The sequence below is a fragment of the Pongo abelii genome, chromosome 23 (genome assembly GCF_028885655.2).
Source record: "Pongo abelii isolate AG06213 chromosome 23, NHGRI_mPonAbe1-v2.0_pri, whole genome shotgun sequence".
Classification (NCBI taxonomy): Eukaryota; Metazoa; Chordata; class Mammalia; order Primates; family Hominidae; genus Pongo; species Pongo abelii.
Genome location: NC_085929.1, coordinates 30,129,289 through 30,157,012, shown reverse-complemented (window position 1 = coordinate 30,157,012; position 27,724 = coordinate 30,129,289). Strand labels below are relative to the sequence as shown.

Genomic DNA, 27,724 nt, shown 5'->3' with positions numbered 1-27,724 from the left:
TGAGGTCAGGAGATTGAGACCATCCTGGGTAACATGGTGAAACCCCATCTCTACTAAAAATACAAAAAAAATTAGCCGGGCATGGTGGTGGGAGCCTGTCATCCCAGCTACTCAAGAGGCTGAGGCAGGAGAATGGCGTGAACCTGGGAGGCGGAGCTTGCAGTGAGCTGAGATTGTGCCACTGCACTCCAGCCTGGGCAACAGAGCGAGACTCCGTCTCAAAAAAAAAAAAAAAAAGAAGTGCCTGTCTCTGGTCTCTGCCAGAGGCTATGCTTTTGAAAGTGGCGGATGGCCACCCTGGTCTGTAACCCTTTATGAAAAATAAAGTTGCCACTGTGGCTCACACCTGTAATCCCAGCACTTTGGGAGGCCAAGGCAGGCGGATCACTTGAGGTCAGGATTTCAAGACCAGCCTAGCCACACGGTGAAACCCCATCTCTACTAAAAATACAAAATGAGCTGAGTGTGGTAGCAGGCGCCTGTAATCCCAGCTACTCAGGAGGCTGAGGCAGGAGAATCATCGCTTGAAGCTGGGAGGCAGAAGTTGCAGTGAGCTGAGATTGTGCCACTGTACTCGGGCCTGGGCAACAGAGTGAGACTTTGTTTCAAAGAAAAAAAAAAAGAAAGAAAGTTGGGGGATGGGGGAGAGCTTCAGGAAGAATAGCTAATGGATGCTGGGCTTAATACCTAGGTGATGGGTTGATCTCTGCAACAAACCACCAAGGCACATGTTTATCTATGTAACAAACCTGCACATCCTATGTATGGGCCCCTGACTTAAAACACAAGTTGAAGGAAAAAAAAAAAAAAAAAAGAAAGTCTTGTCGGACATAGTGGCTCACGCCTTTAATCCCAGCACTTTGGGAGGCCGAGGAGGGAGGACGGCTTGAGACCAAGAGTTCAAGACCAGCCTGAGCAACATAGTGAGACCCTCTCTCTACAAAAAAATTTTTAAAATTGGCCAGGTGTGAAGTTGCACACCTGTAGTCCCAGCTACTTGGGAGGCTGAGGCAGGAGGATGGCTTGAGCCCAGGAGGTTGAGGGTGCAGTGAGCCGTGATTGCACCACTGCACTCCAGCCTGAATGACAGAGCAAGACCCCATCTCAAAGAAAAAAGAAAGAAAGAAAAAAAGAAAGGAAAGAAGAAAGAAAAAAGTCTCTTTTCCAAATTTGTGAATTGTGTGATTTTTCAGTTAACTAGCTCTCAGGACTGGGGCCAGTCACGCTGCTGAGTCCTGGCCACCAGAGTGGTGAGGTGTTGGGGGGCAGAGGTGGTGCTTGTCTCTGTCCAGCGGTGGCCTGGCTGAGGTTCGCCTGGTCTGCAAGCATCAGTTTCCCCACCTCCATGGTGGTGGAATGTGGAGAACCATAGGAGCCTGGTGCATGCACCGCTCTGTGCACTGTCCGAGGGTCCCCTCCCCACTTAGAACCATGGAATCAGGCCACGGTCCGCCTCTTCTTTAATCTTGGACTGGAGGATATACAGGTCGAGAGGTTGGGAGAGTGGCCCCAGGCAAGAGGCCTGCGGAGGGATAGAGGGGCCAGTTCAGGGCCACCAGGGACTCTGGGAAAGGGGGTCAGGGATGAGGCTCAGCCTCTCATCTGCCCAGCTGGTCCCCACCACCTCTTCCACTCTCAGCTGGACTCCCCTGAGAGGGGTCCGGATCCTGCCAGAGTACTTGGTCCCCCAGCCATGTCCGGCCTGGACACAGGACTCATGGTGGGGCCAGACTTCAGCTCTGGGCAGAGCAGTGTCTTAGTAGCCTGCAGCCTCCCCACCCTTCCTCAGGTCAGAGACGGCGTACACACAGGCCCCCTCCTGGGACACGGCCTGGACCACGTTCAGGAAGAAGGGCCTCTGGGTCTGGTTCTGGCCACGGTCTTGGAGTCCCCTCTGCACCTCCTGGAGAGGAGAGAAAGCATGTTCACAGGGGAGGGCAGCTCAGCCCATCTCCAGAAGGGAGAGGCCTCTGCAAGAAATGAGAAAAATGATCAAAAGGCAAGATGGAGAGGAAGAGGGCCTGAAGACAAAGGAAGAGGGGAGGACCGGATGGGAGCATGGAAGAGATCCAAAGGCCCGTAGAGGACAAGCTCAGCCTCCAGGGACTATGTACGAAGGACACCACCCAGGCCCGAAGACCTCCAAATGCAAGTTCATGTCTGTTCTGGATCCAAGGACACCAGGGCCTTGAAGTGCAAATCTGAGTTCAGGGGGCCTTCAATGGAGGATGTGGCTTCACAAGATTTAGACACTGAGGCCAGACACAGTGGTTCACACCTGTAATGCCAACACTTTGGGAGGCTGAGGAAGGAGGATCACTTGAGGCCAGGAGTTTGAGACCAGCCTGGGCAATGCAGCAAGATCCTGTTTCTGAAAAAAAAAAAAAAGCCAGGTGTGGTGGCACATACCTACAGTCTTAGCCACTTGGTAGCCAAGGTGGCAGGATCACTTGAAGCCAGAAGCTTGAGAACAGCCAGGGCAACAAAGCAAGACACCATCTCTAAAAGAAAATCAAAAATTGGGCTGGGCATGGTGGCTCACACCTGTAATCCCAGCACTTTGGGAGGCTGAGGCAGGAGGATCTTTTGAGCTCAGGAGTTCAAGACCAGCCTGGGCAACATAGCGAGATCACATCTTTTATTAAAAGAGAAAAGAAAAGAAAAGAAAAAAGAAAAAATTAGTCAGGTGTGGTGGCCCCGTGCCTATAGTCCCAGCTACTCAGGAGGCTGAAGCAGGAGGATCCCTTGAGGCTAGGAGTTTGAGGCTGCAGTGAGCTTTGATCATGACACTGCACTCCAGCCTGGGCAAAAGAGCAAGACTGAAACTGCCTTTGCAAAATTATGACTGAGACAGGGAAAGAGATCTAACTTAATCAACTCTAATCAACTCCATCTTGCTTCTAACCTCCCAGTTGTCCTTGCTCATTCCTGGGTGTAGACTGAACTAACTTCGGGAGAAACTTAGTTTATAGTTGATAGTTTAAAACAAAGACGGTAACAGCCCTTTCCCAAAGCAGACCTCCTTCTTGCCTGGGCACCAGACTGCCTTCGTAGGACTCACATTAGCCACAAGATTAGAAATTATGGTTTAGGAGTCATGCAGCTGAAGGCTAAAGATTCTGACCCTCCCTAAACTGCTCCTAAGATCAGTGCTTGAGAAACTTTGCAGACCCTGCACTTGATGGATCAGCTGGCACCATCCAGATCAATTAACTGGCTCATCTGATCTTGTGGCCCCCACCCAGGAACTGACTCAGCTCAAGAAGAAAGCTTCAACTCCCTTTGATTCTATGATTTCCAGGGGTTTTTCGTGTGTGTCTGTTTTTGAGATGGAGTCCCGCTCTGTCACCCATGCTGGCGTGCAATGGCACAACCTTGGCTCACTGCAACTTCCCCTCCCAGGTTCAAGTGATTCTCTTGCCTCAGCCTCCCCAGTAGCTGGGATTACAGATGCCTGCCACTTTGCCCAGCTAATCTTTGTATTTTTAGTAGAGACAGGTTTTCGCCATGTTGGCCAGGCTGGTCTCCTGACCTCAGGTGACCCACCCACCTCAGCCTCCCAAAGTGCTGGGATTACAGGCATGAGCCACCGCACCCAGCCAACTCCCTATGATTTCATCCCTGACCAATCAGCACTCCTGGCTCATTGGCTTCCCCCAACCTGCCAAGTTGTCCTTAAAAACACTGCTCCCTAGCCAGGTGCGGTGGTCATGCCTGTAATCCCAGCACTTTGGGAGGCCGAGGTGGGCAGATCACCTGAGGTCAGGAGTTCGCGACCAGCCTGGCCAACTTGGAGAAACCCTGTTTCTGCTAAAAATACAAAAATTAGCCAGGCTTGGTGGCGCACACCTGTAATTCCAGCTACTTGGGAGGCTGAGACATGAGAATTGCTTGAAGCCAGGAGGCAGAGGTTACAGATCACGCCATTGCACTCCAGCCTGGGTGACAGAGCGAGACTCTGTCTCAAAAACAAAACAAAACAAAACAAACACGAAAATACTCTGCTCCCCGAATGTTCAGGGAGACTGATTTGAGTAATAATAAAACGCCAATCTCCCACCCAGCGGGCTCTGCCTGAATTACTCTTTCTCTATTGCAATTCCCCTGTCTTGATGAATCCGCTCTGTCTAGGCAGTCGGCAAGGTGAACCCATTGGGTGGTCACAAGACCTTGTCTCAAAAAATTTTCAAAAACACCTATGAGCTCAACACATGATATCAAGACCTTAGACACCCAGGAACTCACAACTTTAGGGCCCTATTGGTGCCTATTGATGGAGAATTCAGCTAGGATAAGGACATGAATACCCAAGAATCCAAGGAAATTAGATCCCTAAGCTAAAGGCACCCACAGTCCCACAGTGTGAGACACTCAGGGCATGTGGGCCTAGAGGCTGAGGCCCAAGACCCTGAATTTGTGGACTTTGAGGAAGTCAGAGACCAAAGTAGCCCCTAGCCTTATGTTCATTTCTAAGATGCCAAGTACCTTGCCCTGGGACTATGGTCCTCACAAACTACAAGTCTGTAAAGGGGCAGAAGTCCTAGAGTACAGGGACCTGTGCTACTAGGGCCCCATGTTTCCAGATACCATTTAAGACTAATGACCTGAGAACTTGGCTGGGCATAGTCACTCATGCCTGTAATCCCAGCAATTTGGGAGGCCGAGGCAGGCGGATATCTGAGGTCAGGAGTTCCAGACCAGCCTGGCCAACATGGTGAAACCCCGTCTCTACTAATAATACAAAAATTAGCCGGGCATGGTGGTGCGGGCCTGTAATCCCAGCTACTCGGAAGGCTGAGGCAGGAGAATTGCTTGAACCCAGGAGGTGGAGGTTGCAATAAGCTGAGATCGCGCCACTGCACTCCAGCCTGGGTGACAGAGTGAAACTCTGTCTCAACAACAACAACAAGCCAAAAAAAAAAAGAAAAAAAAAAAAGAACTAATGGCCCGAGGACCTTACCCTGCAGGGCCTGAGATTCCGGAGACATCTAGGTGCATCGGGTGATGGATGCCACATGGCCTGAGCTGCTGACAGGACAAATGAGGTCTTTGGAGCCCTGCACGTTTGGCTATGAGTTCCCTGTGCCTGACCTACTAATTGCCCACTGTCCTTAGACTTGAAGGCCAAGATCCTTACTGCTGAAGCCAAAGCTGGACTTTCAGTGCTCAGAGACTCCATTCCTCAGAGTCCACTGGCCAAACTCCAAGACTCTGAGGATCAAAGACTCTCCTCACCCTAGTCCCTGGGCCTTAGCTGTGAAGGTCCTTGGAGGCTCAAAGTCTCCAACCCAGAGTTTAGGATTTACTCCATGGAAAGCCCTAGACCTGAATAGCTGACATTCCAACTCCCCAAGGGAGCTGAGAACCTTAGGTTCATGGGTCACTGGATTCCATTAATCCCAGTCCCCAGACTGTCATCTCCCAAATTCTCAGCATTTCAGGTCCTCAGGGTGAAAGGTCCTGAGAATTGATGTTCACAAAGACAAAGGTCCTTCAGTCAAGAGTCAAGGGAGGGGCCAGGCAAGGTGGCTCACGCCTGTAATCCCAGCACTTTGGGAGGCCAAGGCGGGAGGATCACAAGGTCAGGAGATCGAGACCATCCTGGCTAACACGGTGAAACCCCATCTCTACTAAAAATACAAAAAATTAGCCGGGCGTGGTGGTGGGTGCCTGTAGTCCCAGCTACTTGGGAGGATGAGGCAGGAGAATGGCGTGAACTCGGGAGGCAGAGCTTGCAGTGAGTCAAGATCATGCCACTGCACTCCAGCCTGGGCAACAGAGCGAGACTCCGTTCAAAAAAAAAGAAAAAAAAAGAGTCAAGGGAGGGCCAGGCGCAGTGGCTCATGCCTATAAGCCCAGCACTTTGGGAGGCCAAGGTATACAGATCACTTGAGGTTGGGAGTTCAAGACCAGCCTGGCCAACATGGGGAAACCCCATCTTTACTAAAAACACAAAAATTAGCCACGTGGGGTGGCGCACATGTGTAGTCCCAGCTACTCAGAGGCTGAGGCAGGAGAATTGCTTGAACCTGGGAAGCGGAGGTTGTGGTGAGGCAAGATCATGCCACTGCACTGCAGCCTGAGTGACAGAGTGAGACTGTCTAAAAAAATAAAAATAAAAAAAGAGTCAAGGGAGGAGGGCTCCAAAGGATGTGCCCTGGATCTTGAAATCCTCCATATCTAAGATCCCTGGAACCTGAGAGCCCTGAGAGGGTCTTCCTGTCATGCGAAGGACCCTACATGGGGAGGGAGGCCTGCAAACTCCAAGAGTTTGAGCCTAACAGACTGAGGTCCTTAGTCTCAAGGTCTGAAAACTAAGGCTGTTGGGGACTACACTCTGTTCCTGGACTAAGGCCCCAGTCCATGGTTCTCAGGTTCTAAGGGCTTTGGAAGGTGGACTTGAGACCGAAGAAGTCTCATAACAGGAGAGGCAGCTTTGAAGATCTGGAACCTCAGCTGCTATGAATCTTTTTTTTTTTTTTTGAGATGGAGTTTTGCTCTTGTCACCCAGGCTGGAGTGCAATGTCACGATCTCGGCTCACTGCAACCTCCACCTCCTGAGTTCAGGCAATTCTCCTGCCTCAGCCTCCCGAGTAGCTGGGATTACAGGTGTGTGCCACCACACCTGGCTAATTTTTGGATTTTTAGTTGAGGCAGGGTTTTACCATGTTGGCCAGGCTGGCCTGGAAGTCCTGACCTCAGGTGATCCATCTGCCTCGGCCTCCCAAAGTGCTGGGTTTACAGGCATGAGCCACTGCGCCTGGCCACTATCAATCTTTTAAATAGGTCCTAACAAAGGGCATCCATCAACCCAAAGATGCTCCGAGGAAGCTGAGTCTCTGTCTAAGGATGGAGGGGGAGTCAGCCAGGAGAATTCAGCCCCTGGAGCTGCACCATGGGCTTCTGTGGGGAATCAAAAAAATGTTTGTAGGCCGGGCATGGTGGCTCATGCCTATAATCCCAGCATTTTGGGAGGCCAAGATGGGAAGATTGCTTGAGCTCAGGAGTTCAAGACCAGCCTAGGCAACATGGTGAGAGACCCTGTCTCTACGAAAAACAAAAAAATAAAAACTATCCAGGTGTGGTGGCACACACCTGTAGTCCTAGCTCCTTGGGAGCCTGAGGAGGAAGGATCACTTGAGCCCAGGATGTCAAGGCTGTAGTGAGCTGTGATCGCAACACTGCACGCCAGCCTGGGCAACAGAGTGAGATGTTTTCTCAAAAAAAAAAAAAATGTATATATATAGTAAAAATTACCACCAATGCCCTAGTGCCCCAGAAGAAAATCACTTTACAGACTGCCACAGGAAAAACAACCTCTTTCACAAATAAAGTTGCAAATATAAGTTACAAATCACACAAGGAAAATGTCACCATGAGGGAGAGTCTGAGAGGCCCCAGCCAGGAAAACTCACTTCTGAAAAATGGCATCAACCACAGACCAGAGACCAAGATGCTGAGATCCTCAGCCTGGGAGCAGCGTAGACAACACCTTGCTCTCTGTCTTGGAGGCCACAGAACTGACCTGGAGGCCACTGACAGCCTCACCGATCAAGGTCCCCAACTCCTATGGCCCCCAAAGTTGAAGTGTACCTGGCCTAAGAATCTCAGTGACTGAGTTCCTCCCAGGTGGCTTTGAGCAGCACGGACTTGGGGAGTGGGCTCTGCCCTAGGCATCCAGCTCGGACCTCAGCCTCACCTGGCTGAAGCTGGGCTCGTACTCCACACAGCCCTTGCTGTCGACGTGCAGGATGGGGGCTGCGATGGCCGCTCTCAGGTCAAAGCCAAGCCACAGCTTGTTCATGATGGCCTGGGGGAGAGATGAGGGTTGCAGGGAGAAAGGGGGTACCTGCTACCCTACATCAGCCCTCACATCCCCACTCCAGAGAGAGTCAGACAGTATGCTGCCCAGAGAGGAGACACTCGAGCCAAGAGCCCCCCAGACTCACCTGGGCCACGGCAGAGATGATGAGCTCCCCACCAGCCCCGCCAATCACTAGCTTCGACCCCTGGGCTTTGTTGATCAAGATGGAGGGCACCATGGAGGACGGGGAACGCTCGCCTGGAACTGGGGGCCAGCACCTTCCGGGAGCTCCACCCACCCTGTCTCCACTCACTGCTGAGCAAACAGCGGCTTGGCGAGTGCAGTGACCCATCCAGGGGTTAGCATGCAGCCCCAGCCCAGCCCCCTCCCTCCTCTCCCCTGGTGGGGGGCCCTTGTGGACCCCAGGTGGGAAGCCTTGTTCTCACCAGGTGAGGGGGTGGTGCCGGAACCCCGGGGGCATCGCTCGCATAAATCCAGGAGCTCGTTGTTGAGGATGATGCCTGTCCGTGGTGAATACACCATCGCTCCAAAGCTGCAGCCGTGGAGGCAGAGCCTGGGCTAGGACCCGGGGCTCCCACCAGACACTGCCTGCCCTGACCACCTTGTAGGACCCCCTCATTTTAAAGCTGCCCCGAAGCATGCTGGAGTCGCTATTCTCTCCCTGGCACCACCCAGGAGGGGTCCCCAAAGACCCACCTGTGCCCCCACATCAGGGCACCCTTCTGAGTGAGGCTGCCCATTCCCAGGTAAATCTTGGGTCGGGGCCACCCCAGCAGCAGCCTTTCCAGCCAGAGATGTCAGGGGTGGGGGCCTCTTTTGATATAGAGGAGGAGAAAAAGGGCAAAAGCAAGGTGCTGCCTTATGGGGACAAGTGAGGGGACATGGGGCTGGGGGAGTGCAGGTCTAGGAGAAGAGGAGTGAAGCCATCCACCTTCCCCCAGGCCCTACGCACGGTGTGTTGATGGTGCTGGTGGCAGCCACGGCGCTGCCATCCTCCCCCAGCACGGACACATGGGACGTGCCTGTCCCGTGGCCCCAGGCCTCGGCCAAGCTGTAGTGGCTGAGCTGGTGGTCCCCCCGGCCATCGATCTGTTGGCGGATGATCTGGGCCAGGGTCTCCCCCAGCAGGTCCTGGGAGGCATTCTGGGGTGGGTGGGCAGGCGGCAGGGTCAGTAAGGGACCAGGCGGGATCCCCAGAACCAAGGGCAGGATGAACTCAGCCCCCATGGGCGCCACCTCCAGTCTGTCCTCTATCTTGTGGCCAGGCCTCCCTCAAGCCCAGCTAGGTCTAGACTCTGCTCACCCTCCAGGTCCTTTGAGATATGGTGCCACTCCTGCACCTGACCCCTGTACCTGCCACCCTGGGATCCCTTTCAGTCCTGCCCTGGCCTAGAACCACATACATATCCCTCCAACCTCCCGCTGCCAGGCCTGACCCTCCTTTCATGCCAAGTCCTCAGCTGGGGAGGAGGACAGCCCAACAGCCCAGCAACCTCAGCAACCTCACCTTGAGCTTTGGGTGGCTTCGAGGGTCCCTCAGCCTCCACCTCTGCCCCCTGGCAAACTTGAGCGTCTCCACAAGGTGGTGGTACACGTTCACCCTCCCTTCAGGCCTGGCCACAGACTCTGCTGAGAAGTTGAACCCTGGAGAGGGGTTGGGACCCAGGTTGGGGTCATCCTATGTAATGGGTTGAATGTTGCCTCCCCCCACCACAGAAAGATCCACCCACATCCTAATTCCCAAAACCTGTGGATATTACCTTATACGGCACAAGAGTGACTAATACCTTAAGTGGAAAAGTATGTTAAGGATTTTTTTTTTTAAGACAGAGTCTCACTCTATTGCCCAGGCTGGAGTGCAATGGCGCGGTCTCAGCTCACTGCAACCTCCGCCACCTGGGTTCAAGCGATTCTTGGGGCTCAGTCTCCTGAGTAGCTGAGACTACATGCGTTCGCCACCACGCCCAGCTAATTATTTTTGTATTTTTAGTAGAGACAGGATTTCGCCATTTTGTTCAGACTGGTCTCGAACTCCTGGCCTCAAGTGATCTGCCTGCCTTGGCCTCCCAAAGTGCTAGGATTACAGGCGTGAGCCATCATGCCCCGCCTTTTTTGTGTTTTTTGGAGAGGGAGTCTTGTTCTTTCACCCAGGCTGGAGTGTATGGCGCGATCTCAGCTTACTGCAATCTCTACCTCCTGGGTTCAAGTGATTCTCCCGCCTCAGCCTCCCGAGTAGCTAGGACTACAGGCGCATGCCATCATGCCCAGCTAATTTTTGTATTTTTAGTAGAGATGGGGCTTCACTGTGTTGGCCAGGCTGGTCTCCAACTCCTGACCTCAAGTGATCCATCCGCCTTAGCCTGCCAAAGTGCTGGGATTACAGGCATGAGCCACCGCACCCAGCCTAAACTATGTTAAAGATTTTGAGAGGAGGAGATGATCCTGGATTATCTAGATGTGCCCTGAATGTGATCACAGTGTCCTTGTAAGACAGACACACAGAGGAGAGGACACACAGAGCAGAGGAGAAACCAGTATGACTATGGAGACAGAGACTGGAGTGAGGCAGCCACAAGCCAAGGAACGCTGGCAGCCACTGGAAGTGGGAAGAGGCTGTGAAAATTGTCAAAATACAGCTGCGGCCAGGAGCGGTGGCTCACACCTGTAGTCCCAGCAATTTGGAAGGCCGAGGCAGGCGGATCACCTGAGGTCAGGAGTTCGAGACCAGCCTGACCAACATGGTGAAACCCCATCTCTACAAAAATACAAAAATTATCCAGGCATGATGGTGGGTGCCTGTAATCCCAGCTACTAGGGAGGCTGAGGAGGGAGAATTGCTTGAACCCGGGAGGAGGAGGTTGCAGTGAGCCAAAACTGCGCCGCTGCACTCCAGCCTAGTAAACAAAGCAAGACTCCGTCTCAAAAAAAACAAAAAAAAACAAAAAAAACCTCTGAAAAATAGAGCCAGGGAAAGGCCATGAAGAGAGGACTCTCGTGCACAAGTGCCCTGTTCTTGGCCAGGTACAGTGGCTCATGCCTGTAATCCCAGCACTTTGGGAGGCTGAGGTGAGAGGATTGCTTGAGTCCAGGAGGTTGAGGCTGCAGTGAGCCTTGACAGTGCCACTGCACTCCAGCCCGGGTGACAGAGCAAGACCCTGCCTCAAAAAAACAACAGCTCACAACCTTACAAAAAAGCCATCACAATCTTTACACAAAAAATACTTCCGCAGAGACATCTGCCCACGTGTGGCCTGTCCAGTGCCGCCCTTATCACTTTTCCATGCATCCTAGTAGCCAAGGATGATCATTTCAAAACAGTTTTTTTTTGGTTCTTTTTTTTTTTTTTTTTTTTTTTTGAGACAGTCTCACTCTGTTGCCCAGGCTGGAGTGCAGTGGCGTGATCTCGGCTCACTGCAAGCTCCCTCTCCCGGGTTCACACCATTTCCTGCCTCAGCCTCCCAAGCAACTGGGACTACAGGTGCCCGCCACCACGCCTGGCTAATTTTTTGTATTTTTAGTAGAGACAGGGTTTCACTGTGTTAGGCAGGATGGTCTCGATATCCTGACTTCGTGATCCGCCTGCCTTGGCCTCCCAAAGTGCTGGGATTACAGGCATGAGCCACCGTGCCAGGCCCAAAACAGTTATATACCAAAGCAAAGCTATGAGGACACAAAGGAATAAAAATGATATAATGGGCCAGGCATGGTGGCTTATGCCTATAATCCCAACACTTTGGGAGGCCGAGGCAGGTGGATCACCTGAGGTCAGGAGTTCGAGAGCAGTCTGGCCAACATGATGAAACCCTGTCTCTACTAATAATACAAAAATTAGCCGGGCATGGTGGCGCACACGGGTAGCCCTAGCTACTCGGGAGGCTGAGGCAGGAGAATCGCTTGAACTGGGAGGCAGAGGTTGCAGTGAGCTGAGATCGCGCAATTGCACTCCACTCCAGCCTGGGTGACAAGAGCAAAACTCCATCTCCAGAAAAAAGAAGGAATGATATAATGGGGCCCAGCATGGTGGCTCACACCTGTAATCCCAGCAATTTGGGAGGCCAAGGCAGGCAGATCACCTGAGATCAGGAATTCAAGAGCAGCCTGGTCAAGACGGTGAAACCCCATCTTTACTAATAATACAAAAAAAAAAAAAATTAGTTGTGGTGGTAGGCACCTGTAATCCCAGCTACTTGGGAGGCTGAGGCAGGAAAATCGCTTGAACCCAGGAGGCAGAGGTTGTAGTGAACTGAGATGCACCATTGCACTCCAGCCTTGGGAACAGAGCGAGACTCTGTCTCAGAGGAAAAGAAAAATGCTATAATGGACTCTGGGAACTCAAGGGGAGGGGTGGGAGGGGGATGAGGGATAAAAGACTACACACTAGGTACAGTGTACACTGCTTGTGTGATGGGTGCATCAAGATCTCAGAAATCACCACTAAAGACCGGATGCAGTGGCTCATGCCTGTAATTCCAGCACTTTGGGAAGCTGATGCAGGCAGATCACTTGAAGTCAGGAGTTCGAGACCAGCCTGGCCAACATGGTGAAACCCCATCTCTACTAAAAAAAATTAAAAAATAAAAAAATAATTAAAAAAAATTAACCAGGCTTGGTGGCGTGCACCTGTAATCCCAGCTACTCAGGAGGCTGAGACTGGAGAATTGCTTGAACCTCGGAGGCAGAGGTTGCAGTGAGCTAAGATCATGCCACTGCTCTCCAGCCTGGGTGACAGAGTGAGATTCCATCTCAAAAAAAAAAAAGAAATCACCACTAAATAACTTTTCCATGCAACCGAACACCACTTGTTCCCCGAAAACTAATGAAATAAAAATAAAATAGCCAGGCAGAGGTGGCTCATGCCTGGAATCCCAGCACTTTGGGAGGCTGAGGCAAGTGGGTCAGTTAAGGTCAAGAGTTCAAGACCAGCCTGGCCAACATGGTGAAACCCCATCTCTACTAAAAAGATAAAACTCATCTGGGCGCAGTGGCTCATGCCTGTAATCCCAGCACTTTGGGAGGCCTAGGTGGATGGATCACCTGACATCAGAAGTTCAAGACCAGCCTGACCAACATGGCAAAACCCCATCTCTACCAAAAATACAAAAATTAACTTGGTGTCGTGGCAGGCACCTGTAATCCCAGCTACTTGGGAGGCTGAGGCAGGAGAATTGCTTGTACCTGGGAGGCAGAGGTTGCAGTGAGCTGAGATCGCGCCATTGCACTCTAGCCTGGGTGACAGATTGAGACTCTGTCTAAAAAGAAAAAAAAAAAAGGAAAAAAAGAAAAGATAAAAATCAGCGGCGTGTGGTGGCCCATGCCTGTAATCCCAGCTACTTGGGAGGCTGAGTCAGGAGAATTGCTTGAACCCAGGAAGCAGAGTTTGCAATGAGCCGAGATTGTGCCACTGTGCTCTAGCCTAGGCGACAGAGCAAGACACCGTCTCAATAATAATAATAATAATAATGCAATAAAAAATAAAATATACAATAAATTATCATTGATTGTAAACAAAAAAGTTATATAATCTTCCTCATTTTCTCTTTGAAAACTTTTGCCTTCTTTCACCTCCCTGAATACACACATAGTTTACCCTAGCATGGGTATTCCTATCGTGATGCCTACTCTGGAACAAACATCATTTTCTTTGAGAGCCTTGTTCTGTTTTTTATTTAGGTCAACAAGGCAAAGAACAGATTCTCCCCTGGAGCCCCCAACGGAATGCAGCCCTGTGGACACCTAGATATCGGGCTTCTGGCTTCCAGAACTGTGAGAGGACACATTTCTGTTATTTTAAGCCACCAAGCTTGTGGTGATTTGTAATGGCAGACACAGGACACTAATATTAAGCCAGCGCAGGCAGCCCCAGGCCTCAGCACTGCCAGAACCCCCTGCAGGCTGCCTCGGGCTGGGCTGGCTTCACTCCCCTAGGTGCACACCCCTGACGGGCAGCTCAACACCCACACAGCCCACCTGCTTCTGTGTCTGGGACTGGTCACCCAGCGGGAGGAGGACTCTGGACGAATGATGTCACACCCTTCAGCAAAGCCTCACGTATGGGTCAAGCCGGAGGCCAGCTCTAAAACCCACCATCCTGATTGGTTTCCACAGCTCTGTCTTCATATTGTGCATCTGTGAACCCGGTTTATGGAGGAGGAGGCTGAGCTGGGCCTTGGCTGGGCTTGGAGTCTGAGTTCCCGGGGAGTTGATGGCGGGGGGGCCAGGGCTCTGGGCAGGGGCTTTACCTCTTAGCACGTTGAGGATAAAGCTGAGAATGGCACCCCCTGCAGGCGGCGGTGGTGAGTACAGGGTATAGTCCCCCAGGGGCACCTCCAGGGCATCCACCACCTCGGGCTGGAACTTGGCCAGGTCCTGCAGCGTCAGCTGGCTCCCTGGGATGAGAAGGAGAGGGCTCCATTAACAGATGGGAAACTGAGGCAGGGAGGAATAGCCACTGGTCCCAGGTCACACAATGGGATTCCACTCATGCTCTCGCCTTGTGGACACAGAGGATGATGGTAGGTCTGTAGGCAGTGGCCTCAGGACCGGCCCCTTGGGGCCAGGCGTGGAGGGGTGGACAGAGACCAGAGGCAGGGAGGCTGGGGAGAGGAAAGGGAAGATGGGAGAGGGAGCTGGCTTATGAGAGCCTGTGAGAATGGTCAGCTCGGCTACCCAGACCTGCCGTGACCATTGGTAACACCCCTCTGCTGGCCCTAGCCCGCAGGCTGTGCTCTCTGAGGTCCTGGACCGCAGGGGTCCTTGGGCCGGCAGAGCTAGGTGCATGGCCTCTCGGGGTCCCGGGCACCGCCCGCACTCCCTCAGGGCCTGGGAAGGAGCCTGCCCTCAACCCCCAGCGCCCAGAACTTGGCTCTTCCTCCAGCGGGGACGGGGTATGGGACCTCAGGGAGGCTGACCTTCCTTGGCAATGTCCTCCACCAGCATCTGGCCCAGCCTCCCCGTGTAGAAGACCTCCACGCCCTCTGTGGCCACGGTCTCCAGGGTGGTGGCCAGCGCAGGCCATGGGAGTGGGTCCTGAGGTCTCAGGGGTTCTGTCCCGTTGAAGAAGAGCTGGCTGGGGGGTGGGGGGATCCTCAGGGTGGGGCCAGGTCCCAGAGGCAGCCACACTCTTCCGGGGCTCTCGTGGGTGGAGTCCTCAGGACCCTACAGTGGGGGGCGCCCTGGCCCAGGGTCCCGAGCCACTGGGGTGGACACCGGGGGACAGATTCTCTAGGAGGTGGTGGGACTGACACCACTCACCCAGCTCATGGCCCTGGTCCAGGGAGGGCAAATTCCCCAGTGGGGCCTGGGTCCACCTAGGGCCTGTCATCTCACTTCTGGGAGGGCTTGTCAGTGGGCTGGGTGGGGCGGGTGAGAGTGGCAGTTGAAGCCCTCCTGCTATGCCAGAGAGAGGGAGAAGGAGGCCGGGGCCCCAGGGCGGGTGGCAGAGCCCAAACCCACACCTTGGAGTCCTATCATTTGGGCAATAAACTCCCCGCAGCCTAACCCCAAGTTAGGCTCTGCCACGGGGAGCTGGAAGGGCCATGAAAAGTACTCTTTGTCCTGGCCTTAAGGTCCTCAGCACCCTGAGGGTCAATCCTCCGGTGTAAGAGGGACTGAGGCAGAGCTGGGGTGTGGACTGGGCCCAGACAGGATATGGCCTTGAACCCAGGAGCCCAGGGCCACCATGTGGGGCTCACCGCAGGGTTGATGCCTGCAAGGAAGGCCGCAGGAAGCTGTTGTGCAGGAACCGGCTGAGGACAGGGGACACCACATGCCCCCCTCGAAGCAGCGCGATGGTGGGCTGGAACAGCTGCGCCCAGGGCAGGTGGCCATGGCGGCGGTGGGCCTCGGCATAGCCGCGGAGCTCCCCGGGCACCCCGATCCACTGGGCCCCTGCATGGCACATCCCAGCTCTCAACCCTGTGGCTTCCAGGCCTTCCCGGGTTTGCCATCACCCCTACATGTGGCCCCCCAGTTACAGCAGCCAGAGTGAGCTTTCTGGAGCCCACATCCGACCACGTCCCTCCCTGCTCAAATCACCTGTGGCTCCCCACAAAGTCCATGGCCAGGCCTAAGGGGCCCTGCACAAACTGGCCCCAGGAGCCCCACCGTGCCCCGCCAACCCATCTCCACTGAACCCTCCAGGCCTTTGTCCAGCCTGGTCCCTCTCCCTGGATCACCTCAGAGAGCCTGTTCCCAAGGAGGACCTTCTCAATCCCTGCAGGTTGGGGCTGGGGGTTCCCCACAGGCTCCCTGTCCCCCCGTGTCACAGCCTGTCCGTGAGGCGCTGCTCCTTTGCGAGAGTGTTCTGGTCAGTCCTAGTGGCCTGGGGGGTGGGAGTGGGGGACCCCCGTGGGGCGTCACCTGTGCCCAGCGGCAGAGCCTGTGCACACTGATCCAGCAGGCTCGGGGTGTGGCTGGCCGGCACCGTCTCCCGGGCATTGATGACCTCCACCTTCCCTGGAGTAGGGCAGGGCAGGTGAGTGGTCATGGACCCTGCAGACAGCCCCTGGCCTGCTCTAGGCCTCAGTTTCCATCTCTGCATTATGAGATGGACTCTGGGCTAACACAGGGACAGGAGTTGACACAAGGGCTTTGCACAGCTGAGGCAAAGGGGGCAGGGCAGGGGGCCCAAGAACACCCAGAAACGGGGTTGAGTGGATGGGACTGGCTGGAGAGGGGGTTACACAGTGGTGTGGACAAGCCCATCTTCCCCATGGCAGGTCACATGTGGGCCCACCTGTCGTCACATTGTAGATGGTGAAGATGACCCCTCCGCCCAGGCCCATGCTCTGAGGGTTGACAACGCTGGTGCAGACCAGAGCCGCGATGGTGGCATCCACGGGTGAGCCCTGCTGCTGGAGGATGGCTCTAGGGGACATGGCACAGAGTCACTGTGGGGCTCCCCTCCCCCTGCCTCCCCACCAGGCTTGCTCAGCGGGCACTCATTGGAGAATGGTGACGGAGGCAGCCCATTGGCTGCCACCAAACCGCAGATTAGGTCACAGAACACAACCAGGCTTCCCCATCAAATCCAGCTGCTCATAGGTCCACAACATAGTACAGTTGCAAAGTGTGATGCCATTTACACTGACCTTTGCCATATACAAGGTGCTTCTCAGTTTGCAAAGTACTTCTGTTGCCATTGTTCCCAGCAGCACCAGCTCATATGCCACAGGCAGAACCAGGCCTGGGCCACCTCTCAGTCCCTCACAGTGGCCTCAGGAGCCCACCCTGGGACTCCACTCCCTATCTTGCTGGGGACACTCTGGCCACAACTACTTCAGGGCTGGCCTTTGGCAGGTGACCCCAGGATCCTTCCCTGCCACAAGGGCATAGGGCTTGAGCTGATGGGCCCCACAACTTCTCCTGGGACTCTGGGCCTATGAAAGTTCTCTGGCCTAGGCCGGGTGCGCTGGCTCACGCCTGTAATCCCTGCACTTTGGGAGGCCGAGGTGGGTGGATCACTTGAGGTCAGGAGTTCAAGACCAGCTTGGCCAACATGGTGAAACCCCGTCTCTACTAAAAATACAAAAATTAGCTGAATGTGATGGCGGGCACCTGTAATCCCAGCTACGTAGGAGGCTGAGGCAGGAGAATCGCTTGAACCCAGCAGGCAGAAGTTGCGGTGAGCTGAAATCGCGCCACTGCACTCCAGCCTGGGCAACAGAGCAAGACTGTCTCAAAAAAGAAAAAAAAAGAAGAGAAAAGAAAAGAAAGAAAGAAAATAAATGCTCTGGCCTACCCCTCCCCATCTGTCCATGGGCAGCAAGAGGTGGGCCCTTTAGCACTGAGGGCTGGTCAACCTGGCCTACACTATGATGATCCCTGTCCCTGGGGCACAGGCCTGCACAGCTCACCGAGGACAAGGACAACCTTTTCCCTCACACCCAGGAATCCTCCCCAGCACCTCAAGAAGCCAGCTTTTTTTTGAGACGGAGTTTCAATCTTCTTGCCCAGGCTGGAGTGCAATGGTACCATCTCGGCTCATTGCAACCTCGCCTCCCGGGTCCAAGCGATTCTCCTGCCTCAGCCTGCCGAGTAGCTGGGATTACAGGCATGCACCACCATGCCTGACTAATTTTGTATTTTTAGTAGAGACGAGGTTTCTCCATGTTGGTCAGGCTGGTCTCGAACTCCCGACATCAGATGATCTGCTCACCTCGGCCTCCCAAAGTGCTGGGATTACAGGCGTGAGCCACTGCGCCCGGCCAGAAGCCAGCATTTAAACCCTAGTTGCAGATGGGGAAACCAAGGCCCAAAGAGGGAGCAGACCTGGGTCCCTGCATCCACCCCATGGGACCTCTGGTCCTAGCACCCTCCTTTGGCTCAGGCGTCTGTGGCCTGACCTAGCATGTCCATCTGGACACAAACCCTCCCCAGTTCCTGAGCCACATGTCCCTCTCTGGGCCCACACGTGGCACACATGGGCGCCACAGGGACACATGTAATCTTGGAATGGGAAAGAGAGCACAAAGCCAGAAGATGAAATAAACAAGTCAGGCATAAACACTAATTTTTATGAGAATAAAACACCATAAACAAAGCCAAATGACAAACTGGGGGAAAAAACACTTTAAACTCCCATCCCAGACAAAGGCCTCACTTCCTAACTAAATGGAGTGCACCCTTGCTTCCCCAACCTGTCTGCTTCCAGCCTTGTCAGTTGTCTTGGCTTCCAGGGCAAAATGGGGTAAATGGTTACAGATGGAGAAACCAAAGCCCCAAGAGGGAACGGCCCAGGTCCCTGCACCCACCTCCCCCACCCTGCCAGGCTTTGGCTTTTCTCCCACCTCCTGGTCTCCTGATGTTGGGGGCCCCAGGCTTGGTCCATGGTCCTTGTGCATCTATATCTTCTCCCTGGGTGAGTCCATCCAGGCTCATGGCATAAGATGCAACCTGTGTGATGGTAACTCCCCAACTTTATCTCCGGCCAGTCCTCTTCCTACACTCCAGACACTTATACCCAGCTATGCACAAGGTACCCGCTCTGGGTGTCTAAGAAACATTTCAAACATACCATGACCTAAACTGTACTTTTGATTTTCCTTCCAACCGTCCCTGCGAAATGGCTCCTCTCCTAGTCCTCGTTGTCTTAGAAATTGACACAACCACTCCCCCTTTAGCTCAGCGCCTACACCCTGGAGCCATCCTGGATTGGTCACTTTCTTCCTTCCCCACATCCAACCCACCAGTGACTCCGGATGCAGGTTCTACCTCCATCTCCACCACACTGGTCCAAGCCACCAACCTCTCTCACCTGGGTTATTGCAGTAGCCTCCTACCCAGGCCCCAGCGCTGGCCTTGCTCCCTTACATTTTAAAAAAATAATCTGTTAAGGCCGGGCGTGATGGCTCATGCCTGTAATCCCAGCACTTTGGGAGGCCCAGGCAGGCATATCACGAGGTCAGGAGATCGAGACCATCCTGGCTAACACGGTGAAACCCCATCTCTATTAAAAATACAAAAAATTAGCTGGGCATGGTGGTGGGTGCCTGTAGTCCCAGCTACTCCAGAGGCTGAGGCAGGAGAATGGCGTGAACCCGGAAGGCGGAGCTTGCAGTCAGCCGAGATCGTACCACTGCACTCCAGCCTGGGCAACGGAGCGAGACTCCGACTCAAAAAAAAAAAAAAAATCTGTTAAATGTAAATCAGATTTCCTGGTAATGAGAGACTGTAATTCAGACCACTCTTCCCTCAGAGAACTAGAAAAGCCCAGCAAATAGAAAACATGTGCTTAAAGGCATAGGAGGCAGAGAAGTACAGGGCTGGAGACAGGCAAGGCCAGCATTCCCCTGAAGGCGACGGCCAATCCTGAACAGGAGGCTGAGAAATAGATCAGTGATTCTTTTTTTTTTTCTCTCTTTTTTTTTTTTTTTGCTTTTTATTTTTCTGAGACAGCGTCACCATTACTTTTAATGGCAAAAACCACAATTACTTTTGTACCAACCTAGTATATTGCTCTGGCTGGTCTCAAATTCCTGGCCTGAAGCAATCCTCCTGCCTCAGTCTCCTGAGTAGCTGGGACTATAGGCGTGAGCCACCACACCTGGTCTAGAGCAGTGCTGTTGACCTACTCATGTGGCTGAGGGAGGGGATGCCATAATGCCCCACACGCGGGGTGCAGGTTTCTTACTCTAGGAGTCACAGTCAACCAGAAATAGAGCAGCCCTCAGGAGCACTGGATCCAGCTTCAAATCATCTCAGTCACTCAAATGCATAAAGGAGATCCCAGAATTTCAGATCCCTAGGCCTCAAATTATTTTATATTTATTTATTTATTTATTTATTTGAGATAGCATCTCACTCTGTTGTCCAGGCTGGAGTGCAGTGCCTCGATCTCGGCTCACTGCAACCTCCACCTCCTGGGTTCAAGCGATTCTCCTGTCTCAGCCGCCCAAGTAGCTGGGATTACAGCCACCAGCCACCACACAGAGCTAATTTTTGTATTTTCAGTAGAGACGGGGTTTCACTGTGTTGGCCAGGCTGGTCTTGTACTCCTGACCTCGTGATCTGCCCGCCTTGGCCTCCCAAAGTGCTGGGATTACAAGCGTGAGCCACCGCACCCAGCCTCTAACAATTTTTATACACACTCTCCAGTGCTAAATTAAAAACAACCAAGCAAACAAGGAAATAAGACAGCAGGAACAAAGCTCATGAGAAGCACAGACAACTTTTAAAAAGGTCCATAGGATCTCCAGATTATGAAATTGGCAGACCATGTACTTTAAAATAAGTACTTAATATCTATATTCAAGGATATAAAGAAATAAGAATTTTATCAAAGAACTGGCAACTATTAAAAATGGAGGCTGGGAGTGGTGGCTCACGCCTGTAATCCCATCACTTTGGAAGGCGAAGGTGGGTGGGTCACCTGAGGTCAGGAGCTCGAGACCAGCCTGGCCAACGTGGTAAAACCCCATCTCTACCAAAAATACAAAAAGTAGCCAGGTGTGGTGGTGGGCACCTGTAATCCCATCTACTTGGAAGGCTGAGGCACAAGAATCATTTGAACCCAGCAGATGGAGGTTGCAGGAAGCCGAGATCTTGCCACCGCACTCCAGCCTGGGGGACAGAGTGAGACTCTGTCTCAAAAAAAAAAAAAAAAGGCCAGGCACGGTGACTCACGCCTGTAATCTCAGCACTTTGGGAGGCCAAGGCAAGCAAATTGCCTGAGGTCAGGAGTTTGAGACCAGTCTGGCCAATATGGTGAAACTCTGTCTCTACTACAAATACAAAAAAATTAGCAGGGCATGGTGTCATGCGCCTGTTGTAATCCCAGCTACTTGGGAGGCTGAGGCAGGGGAACTGCTTGAACCAGGGAGGTGGAGGTTGCAGTGAGCAGATATCGCGCCATTGCATTCCAGCCTGGGCAACACAGTGAGACTCCATCTCAAAAAAAAAAAAAAAAAAAAAAACAAAAATTAGCCAGGCGTGGTGGCTCATGCCTGGAATCCCGGCTACTCAGGTGGCTGAGACAGGAGAATCACTTGAACCCGGGAGGCAGAAGTTGCAGTGAGCTGAGATCATGCCACCATACTCCAGCCTGGGCGACAGAGCAAGACTCCATCTCAAAAAAAAAAAAAAAAAAAGTGAAAGTGGAATATATATATATGTGAGTGTGTATATATATATATATATATAGCCCATGACACAGTCCTCAGGAGATCCTTGACCATGTGCCCAAAGATATTTTTTCCCAAAGATATTTTTATAAATAAAAATAAAGGGTGGCCAGGTGTGGTGGCTCACGCTTGTAATCTCAGCACTTTGGGAGGCCAAGGCGGGTGTATCATGAGGTTAGGAGATCAAGACCATTCTGGCTAACACAGTGAAACCCGTCTCTACTAAAAAATACAAAAAATTAGCTGGGCATGGTAGCGGGTGCCTGTAGTCCCAGATACTCAGGAGGCTGAAGCAGGAGAATGGCATGAACCCAGGAGGCAGAGCTTGCAGTGAGCCGAGATTGTGCCACTGCACTCCAGCCTGGGCGACAGAGTGAGACTCTGTCTCAAAAAAAAAAGAAAAAAAAAAGTGTAACAGAAGAGGTAAACGTGTGGGTAAATCTAAATGAATGTTATTGGTATAAAATTATAGTAGTATAGAAAATGATATCTTGTGGGGCTTAAAATAAATAAAACATACTGAAATATGTATGGGTAAAATTATATATCTGGATTTGCACTGAAATAATGTGGGGTAGAGGGAAGCAGGAAAGAGTATACATGAAATTAGCTTGGCCATAAGACTGTTGTTGAAATTGAATGGATACATGGGGCTTCATTATACAATTCTCTTTACTTTTACATAGCTCTACACTCTCAACATAAATAAGAATAAAAACACAAAAAACACACAGATACATCTATGCACACACATATATATTTAAAATACACAAAAATATTAGCATGTAAGTCATTGCGGGTAAATTTAGTTCCTGTTCAAAGGTTCTTGTACTGACTAGGAAGAGGATAGAAGTACTAACTCATAGGCTGGGCACGGTAGCTCACGCCTGTAATCCCAACACTTTAGGACGCCGAGGCAGGCAGATCTCTTAAGGTCAGGAGTTCAAGGCCAGCCTGGCCAACATAGTGAAACCCTGTCTCTACTAAAAAAAATACAATAATTGGCCGAGCATAGTGATGCACACCTGTGGTCCCAGCTACTCAGGAGACTGAGACAGGAGAATTGCTTGAACCCAAGAGGCAGAGGTTGCAGTGAACCAAGATTGCTCCACTGCTCTCCAGCCTGGGCAGCAGAGCAAGACTCCCTCAAGAAAAAACAAATAAACAAAAAAAGTACTAGCTCATGTTAGACTTTGGTAAGTGAAGGATGCATGTTGTAAGCTCTAAAATAATCTACTGTTATCTTTTAAAATAACTCCAAAATTGCACAGTTAGGAAACTAATAAAGAAAAAGGAAATTGAATAATAAAAATAATAAATGCAAAACAAGATGTGAAAGGAGACAAGAAGAAACAGAATAGGCATGGAAAACAAGTTGATGGTGGGTTTCAACCCAAATAAATCATTACCTACTTTTAAAAGGACAATCAATAAAAATTAAAGTAATTGGAAATAAAGTAAAACCCAACTAATGCCTTTTATATAAGGATACAGAAAGGTGGAAAATAATGAAAAATATATCATGCATGCACTAACCAAGAAAGCTGTATAACTTCTTTTTTTTTTTTTTTTTTTGAGATAGAGCTTCACTCTGTCTCCCAGGCTGGAGTGCAGCGACGTGATCTTGGCTCACAGCAATCTCTCCCTTCTAGGGTCATGCGATTCTCCCCGCTCAGCCTCCCAAGTAGCTGGGACTACAAGTGTGCCAACTTAGAATTATATTAGCCACACCCAGCTAATTTTTGTATTTTTTGTAGAGGCAGGGTCTCGCCATGTTGCCCAGGCTGGTCTTGAACTCCGGGGCTTCAGTGAACCACCCACCTCGACCTCCCAAAATGCCGATTACAGGCATGAGCCACCATGCCCAGCATAACTATTTTTAATGAAGTAGACTTTAAGAAGAAAAGTATTATTAGAGATAAGAGACACATCACGGAAAAGAAGAAATTACTAGGAGATGGATGCAGTGGTTCCTGCCTGTAATCCCAGCACTTTGGGAGGCCAAGGGGGGCAGATCACCTGAGGTCGGGAGTTTGAGACCAGCCTGACCCACATGGAAAAACCCTGTCTCTATCAAAAATACAAAATTAGCCAGGTGTGGTGGCACATGCCTGTAATCCCAGCTACTCAGGAGGCTAAGGCAGGAGAATCGCTTGAACCCAGGAGGCGGAGGTCGTGGTGAGCCAAGATCGTGCCATTGTATTCCAGCCTGGGCAACAAGAGCAAAACTCTGTCTCAAAAAAAAAAAGAAGTTACTAGCTAGTTTCAGTATTACTTAACATCCAGGAAACTGGATGTAGAAGTTTTTTAGAGAAACTAAACCAATAGGTTATACATAGAGAGAGATTTATTTAGGAATTGGCTCACATGATTGTGGGGACTAGCAAGTTTAAAATCTGTAGGGCAAGCCAGCAGGCTATAAATTCAGGTAAGAGTTGATCTCGAAGTCTGGAACCTAGAATCTGTAGAGCAGTCAGCAGGCCAGACACTCAGGCAGGGTTTGTGTGTTATAGTCTTGAAGCAGAATTCCTGCTTCTCTGGGAAACCTCAGTTTTTGTTCTTACGGCCTTCAACCGATTGGAGGTGGCCCACCCATATTATGGTGGGTGATCTGTTTTACTTAAAGTCAAGTGACTGTCAGTGTTAATCACATCTATGAAATAACCTCCCAGCAAGATATTGACAAGTATTTGACCAAACAACGGGGCACCATAGCTTAGCCAAGTTGACACATAAATTAACCGGCAGGAGCGAATAGAATATCCAAAAAACAACATACTAGGGGTAGTATATCTTATATAGCTATTATAATTATATAAAACATATAATTATAGGATGAAGATATTAAGATAACCATTAGAACAAAAATATAAACTTTTCTGTCTTTTTTTTTTTTTGAGACCAAGTCTTGCTCTGTCACCCAGGCTGGAGTGCAGTGGTGCAATCTTGGCTTACTGCAACCTTTGCCTCCCGGGTTCAAGCGATTCTCCTGCCTCAGCCTCCTGAGTAGCTGGGATTACAGGCACCTGCTACCATGCCCGGCTAATTTTTGTATTTTTAGTAGAGATGTGGTTTCACCATGTTGCCCAGGCTGGTCTCCAACTCCTGACCTCAAATGATCCACCCGCCTCAGCCTCCCAAAGTGCTGGGATTACAGGTATGAGCCACCACGCCCAGCCAAAAATCACCTTTTTTACAAGGATCAAAACAGTCATTATGCTGGAGATGACAGACCTCACTGTCACCATGCTCCTTTTGTATGTCTAGTAGGCACGGTGCTGGGTCCACACTCACATAAGCATTAGGAATCCACCCCCAGGGGCTCCGGCTGTAGCAGAATCCCAAGAATAAAACCTGGTGCTGAAAGAAAGAGTAGGAGATGGGGCCGGGCGCCATGACTCACTCCTGTAATCCCAGCACTTTGGGAGGCCAAGGTGGGCGAATCACGAGGTCTAGAGTTGGAGAACATCCTGGCTAACATGGTGAAACCTCGTCTCTACTAAAAATACAAAAATTAGCTGGGCATGGTGGCTGGCGCCTGTAGTCCCAGCTACTCAGGAGGCTGAGGCAGGAGAATCATTTGAACCAAGGAGGCAGAGATTGCAGTGAGCCGAGATCGCGCGACTGCACTCCAGCCTGGTGACAGAGCGAAACACCATCTCAAAAACAAAACAAAGAAAAGAGCAGGAGACTGGACTCTGGGAGGGCCTCCTGGTGAGAGGTGAGCACAGAGGGGAGAGATGGAGACAGGAGCACGGGCTTCTGGTGGCCTCAGCAGACCCTGTGGCAGTGTGGCCAGGGGCCTCTGCAGGAAGGAATCTTGGCCAGGATGACACTGCAGCAGGCCTCTTCCTGAGGCCTCCAGCCAGCCCAGCCAGGGTCCCAGCGTCTAGTGACCCCTGTTTCGCAGCAGCAGCTAGGGCCAGCCCCAGGCTCTCTTCCACTCCCAGCTTCTTAAAACAGGAAGTGGAGAGAGTTGTTTGACAAAACACTGGGGCAAACCACATCCTCTCTCTTCACTAAGGGAGAGTTCGAGGGAGTGCCGGTGGAGGGAGCTTTAGAGTAGGGACCCCTACCCAACCAGTGACCGCCACGCACACAGCAGGGCACGCTATGGAGACCCCCAGTCGCTCGGGGAGACCCAGCAGATCCAGACTCCACCCAGAGATTTGTGGCAGCAGGTCCCCACTCCCAAAAGCCACGTGCCCACGGGTGGTCTCTGGTGCCTGAGACCCCAGTCTCATTTGCATCTTTGCAACTTCGGGTTTAAGTGGGTGCCGCATCTCTGTATGTCCTCCTGAGCAGAGGAGGTGCACAGCCTGGGGTGGCAGCTGACGTCAATCCCTCAAATCCCCTGGGAGCCAGTGGGGAGACCAAGCAGTCCCCAGCCCCCACTTGCGCCTGAGCTGCCATTCTCAGCCCTGTGGGAGGAGACAGAAAGCCCTGAAGAGAAACCAAAGGACCAGGTCAGGAGGGGCTGGGGGTGGCATGAGCAATCAGGGCGGGGAAGGATGGACAGATGGGGGAATGGAGGGAGGAAGGAATGAATGAACAAAGAGAGAGAATGGCCACTCCTCCCTTGCTCTAGTTTACAAAGCACTGGGATCCTCCCAACAGCCTACAAGACAGAGCTTCTGGGAGCAGAGCAGGTGGCTGGCAGGGAGGCGAGGCTTGCCCTGGCTCTTGTGGGCCCAGTGGGAGGCAGGGGGCAGGAAGGGGCATCCTGTATGTGTCCTCTCTGCAGCGGCAGCAGCGGAGGCCTCCCTTGGGCTGGGCTTCCTGGAAGAGGGTCAGGAAACACCCGCTGTGGCCCCTCTCCATCACGCCCTCATCCAGGACACCAAGTATCAGTCACTCAGCTCATGAGACCCAGGCCCTGACTCAGGGAGAGAGGATGTGAGGGGTGGGGCACCGGGCTCCTCAGGACTGAGAGACCTGAGATGTGGCCCCAGGCTGGGAGTTAGGGCAGACTGGCTATGGCAGCATTGTGTGTACCCCAGCAGGCCAGTACCCACGCAGGGAGCCTCCAAACCCCTTCACCTATGACCCTGGGAGAAGATCCCAGCCTTGGAGAATTGGCCTCACTGAAGGGGCCTGCACCAGCCAGCAGGGTCAGGCGGGGCCAGACAGGTTCCCACCTGGGATATGCAAATGGGCCTCCTGAATCCTGGAGCCAGCTATGGACTCACACACCACCATTGTCCCCAAGTCCCCATCTGCCCCACGGGCACACCCTGCCACCTGTTCTGTGCAAGGGCCCTGAGGCTGCCTCCTTGCACCCAAGCCCTGCAGGTGCTGAAGCCCACACACACACGGCTCCTGCTTCCTGGGCCAGTGCACGTGCACACACACACACTTACACACACTCACATACACATAGCCACACACAATCACATACATTCACACACATCCACACTCCCCCCACTCACACACACGCACACTCGCGCACACACACACTCACACACGCACACTCGCACACACACTCACACACGCACACTTGCGCGCACACTCACACACACTCACACATCCACACACCCACACGCTCACACATGTATGCAATCACACACACCCACACACTCACACACACACCCACACATACATTCACTCACACACACACACACACACACCCCTTCTCCAGGAGGGGCTGGCTGCCAAGGGCCACCCAGCTCCCTCCCACCTCTCACTCACCGTCCAATATCCGAGCAGACCTTCGAGTCAGCGGCAACAGCAGCGTGGGCAAAGGCCTGGGGGCCACAGGGGGCTTGGTGTCGAGAAAGGACCACAGCCAGCACAATGACAGCCAGCGCCAGCCCCAGCCCCAGCAGGACTAGGCCGACTGTGGCCCCATAGCCCCGGGCCATGGCTCTGCAGCCCAGGAGGAGAGGGGCGGCTGGTGGGCAGACAGAGGGACGGATAGGTGGGCAGACGAATGGACAAGAAGATGCACAGAGTCACAGGTAATTGGACAGATGGACAAACAGGTGGGGGGCTGAAGACAGACACGAAGATGGATCGACAGGCCAGATAGCTAGACAAGGAGGACAGTAAGAGAAAGATGGTCAGATAGACAATGGGACAGAGATGGGCTTACAGATGGGCAGACAGACAGACAGGTCTGAACAGCGGGCTGCCAGATGGACAGATGGGTGAATGGACAGACGGCTGGCAGCTGTGGCGAGCTGCTGCCCTCACCAAGTGCACACTACGGAGTGGCCAAACTCACGCCTCAACTTCTAGTTTTCAGCTCCTGCTTGTTCCTGGCAGGAGGCCAGGCAGCAAA

At 52.3% G+C, this 27,724-nt stretch overlaps 1 protein-coding gene across 3 annotated transcripts; it reads right to left on the bottom strand.

Moving 5' to 3' along the window:
* Positions 1 to 1,443: 1,443 nt before the first annotated feature.
* LOC100441042 (glutathione hydrolase 5 proenzyme) lies at positions 1,444 to 27,724 on the bottom strand. 3 transcript variants are annotated; one of them, XM_002830921.6, is made up of 12 exons: positions 27,133 to 27,724; positions 16,560 to 16,690; positions 16,184 to 16,279; positions 15,517 to 15,712; positions 14,734 to 14,891; positions 14,065 to 14,211; positions 9,333 to 9,469; positions 8,778 to 8,968; positions 8,251 to 8,357; positions 7,950 to 8,116; positions 7,700 to 7,810; positions 1,444 to 1,903 (listed from the first exon to the last, which is right to left on the bottom strand). In XM_002830921.6, exons 1-12 carry the CDS (start codon positions 27,303 to 27,305, stop codon positions 1,757 to 1,759), a joined length of 1,761 nt encoding a protein of 586 aa, XP_002830967.4. In that variant the 5' UTR covers positions 27,306 to 27,724; the 3' UTR covers positions 1,444 to 1,756. The 3 variants fall into 3 exon arrangements, with proteins under 3 accessions (XP_002830967.4, XP_063579047.1, XP_024095571.3); XM_024239803.3 differs by lacking the exons at positions 1,444 to 1,903; positions 16,184 to 16,279 and adding an exon at positions 2,359 to 2,501; XM_063722977.1 differs by lacking the exons at positions 16,184 to 16,279; positions 16,560 to 16,690 and having other exon boundaries at positions 7,950 to 8,119; positions 14,734 to 14,887.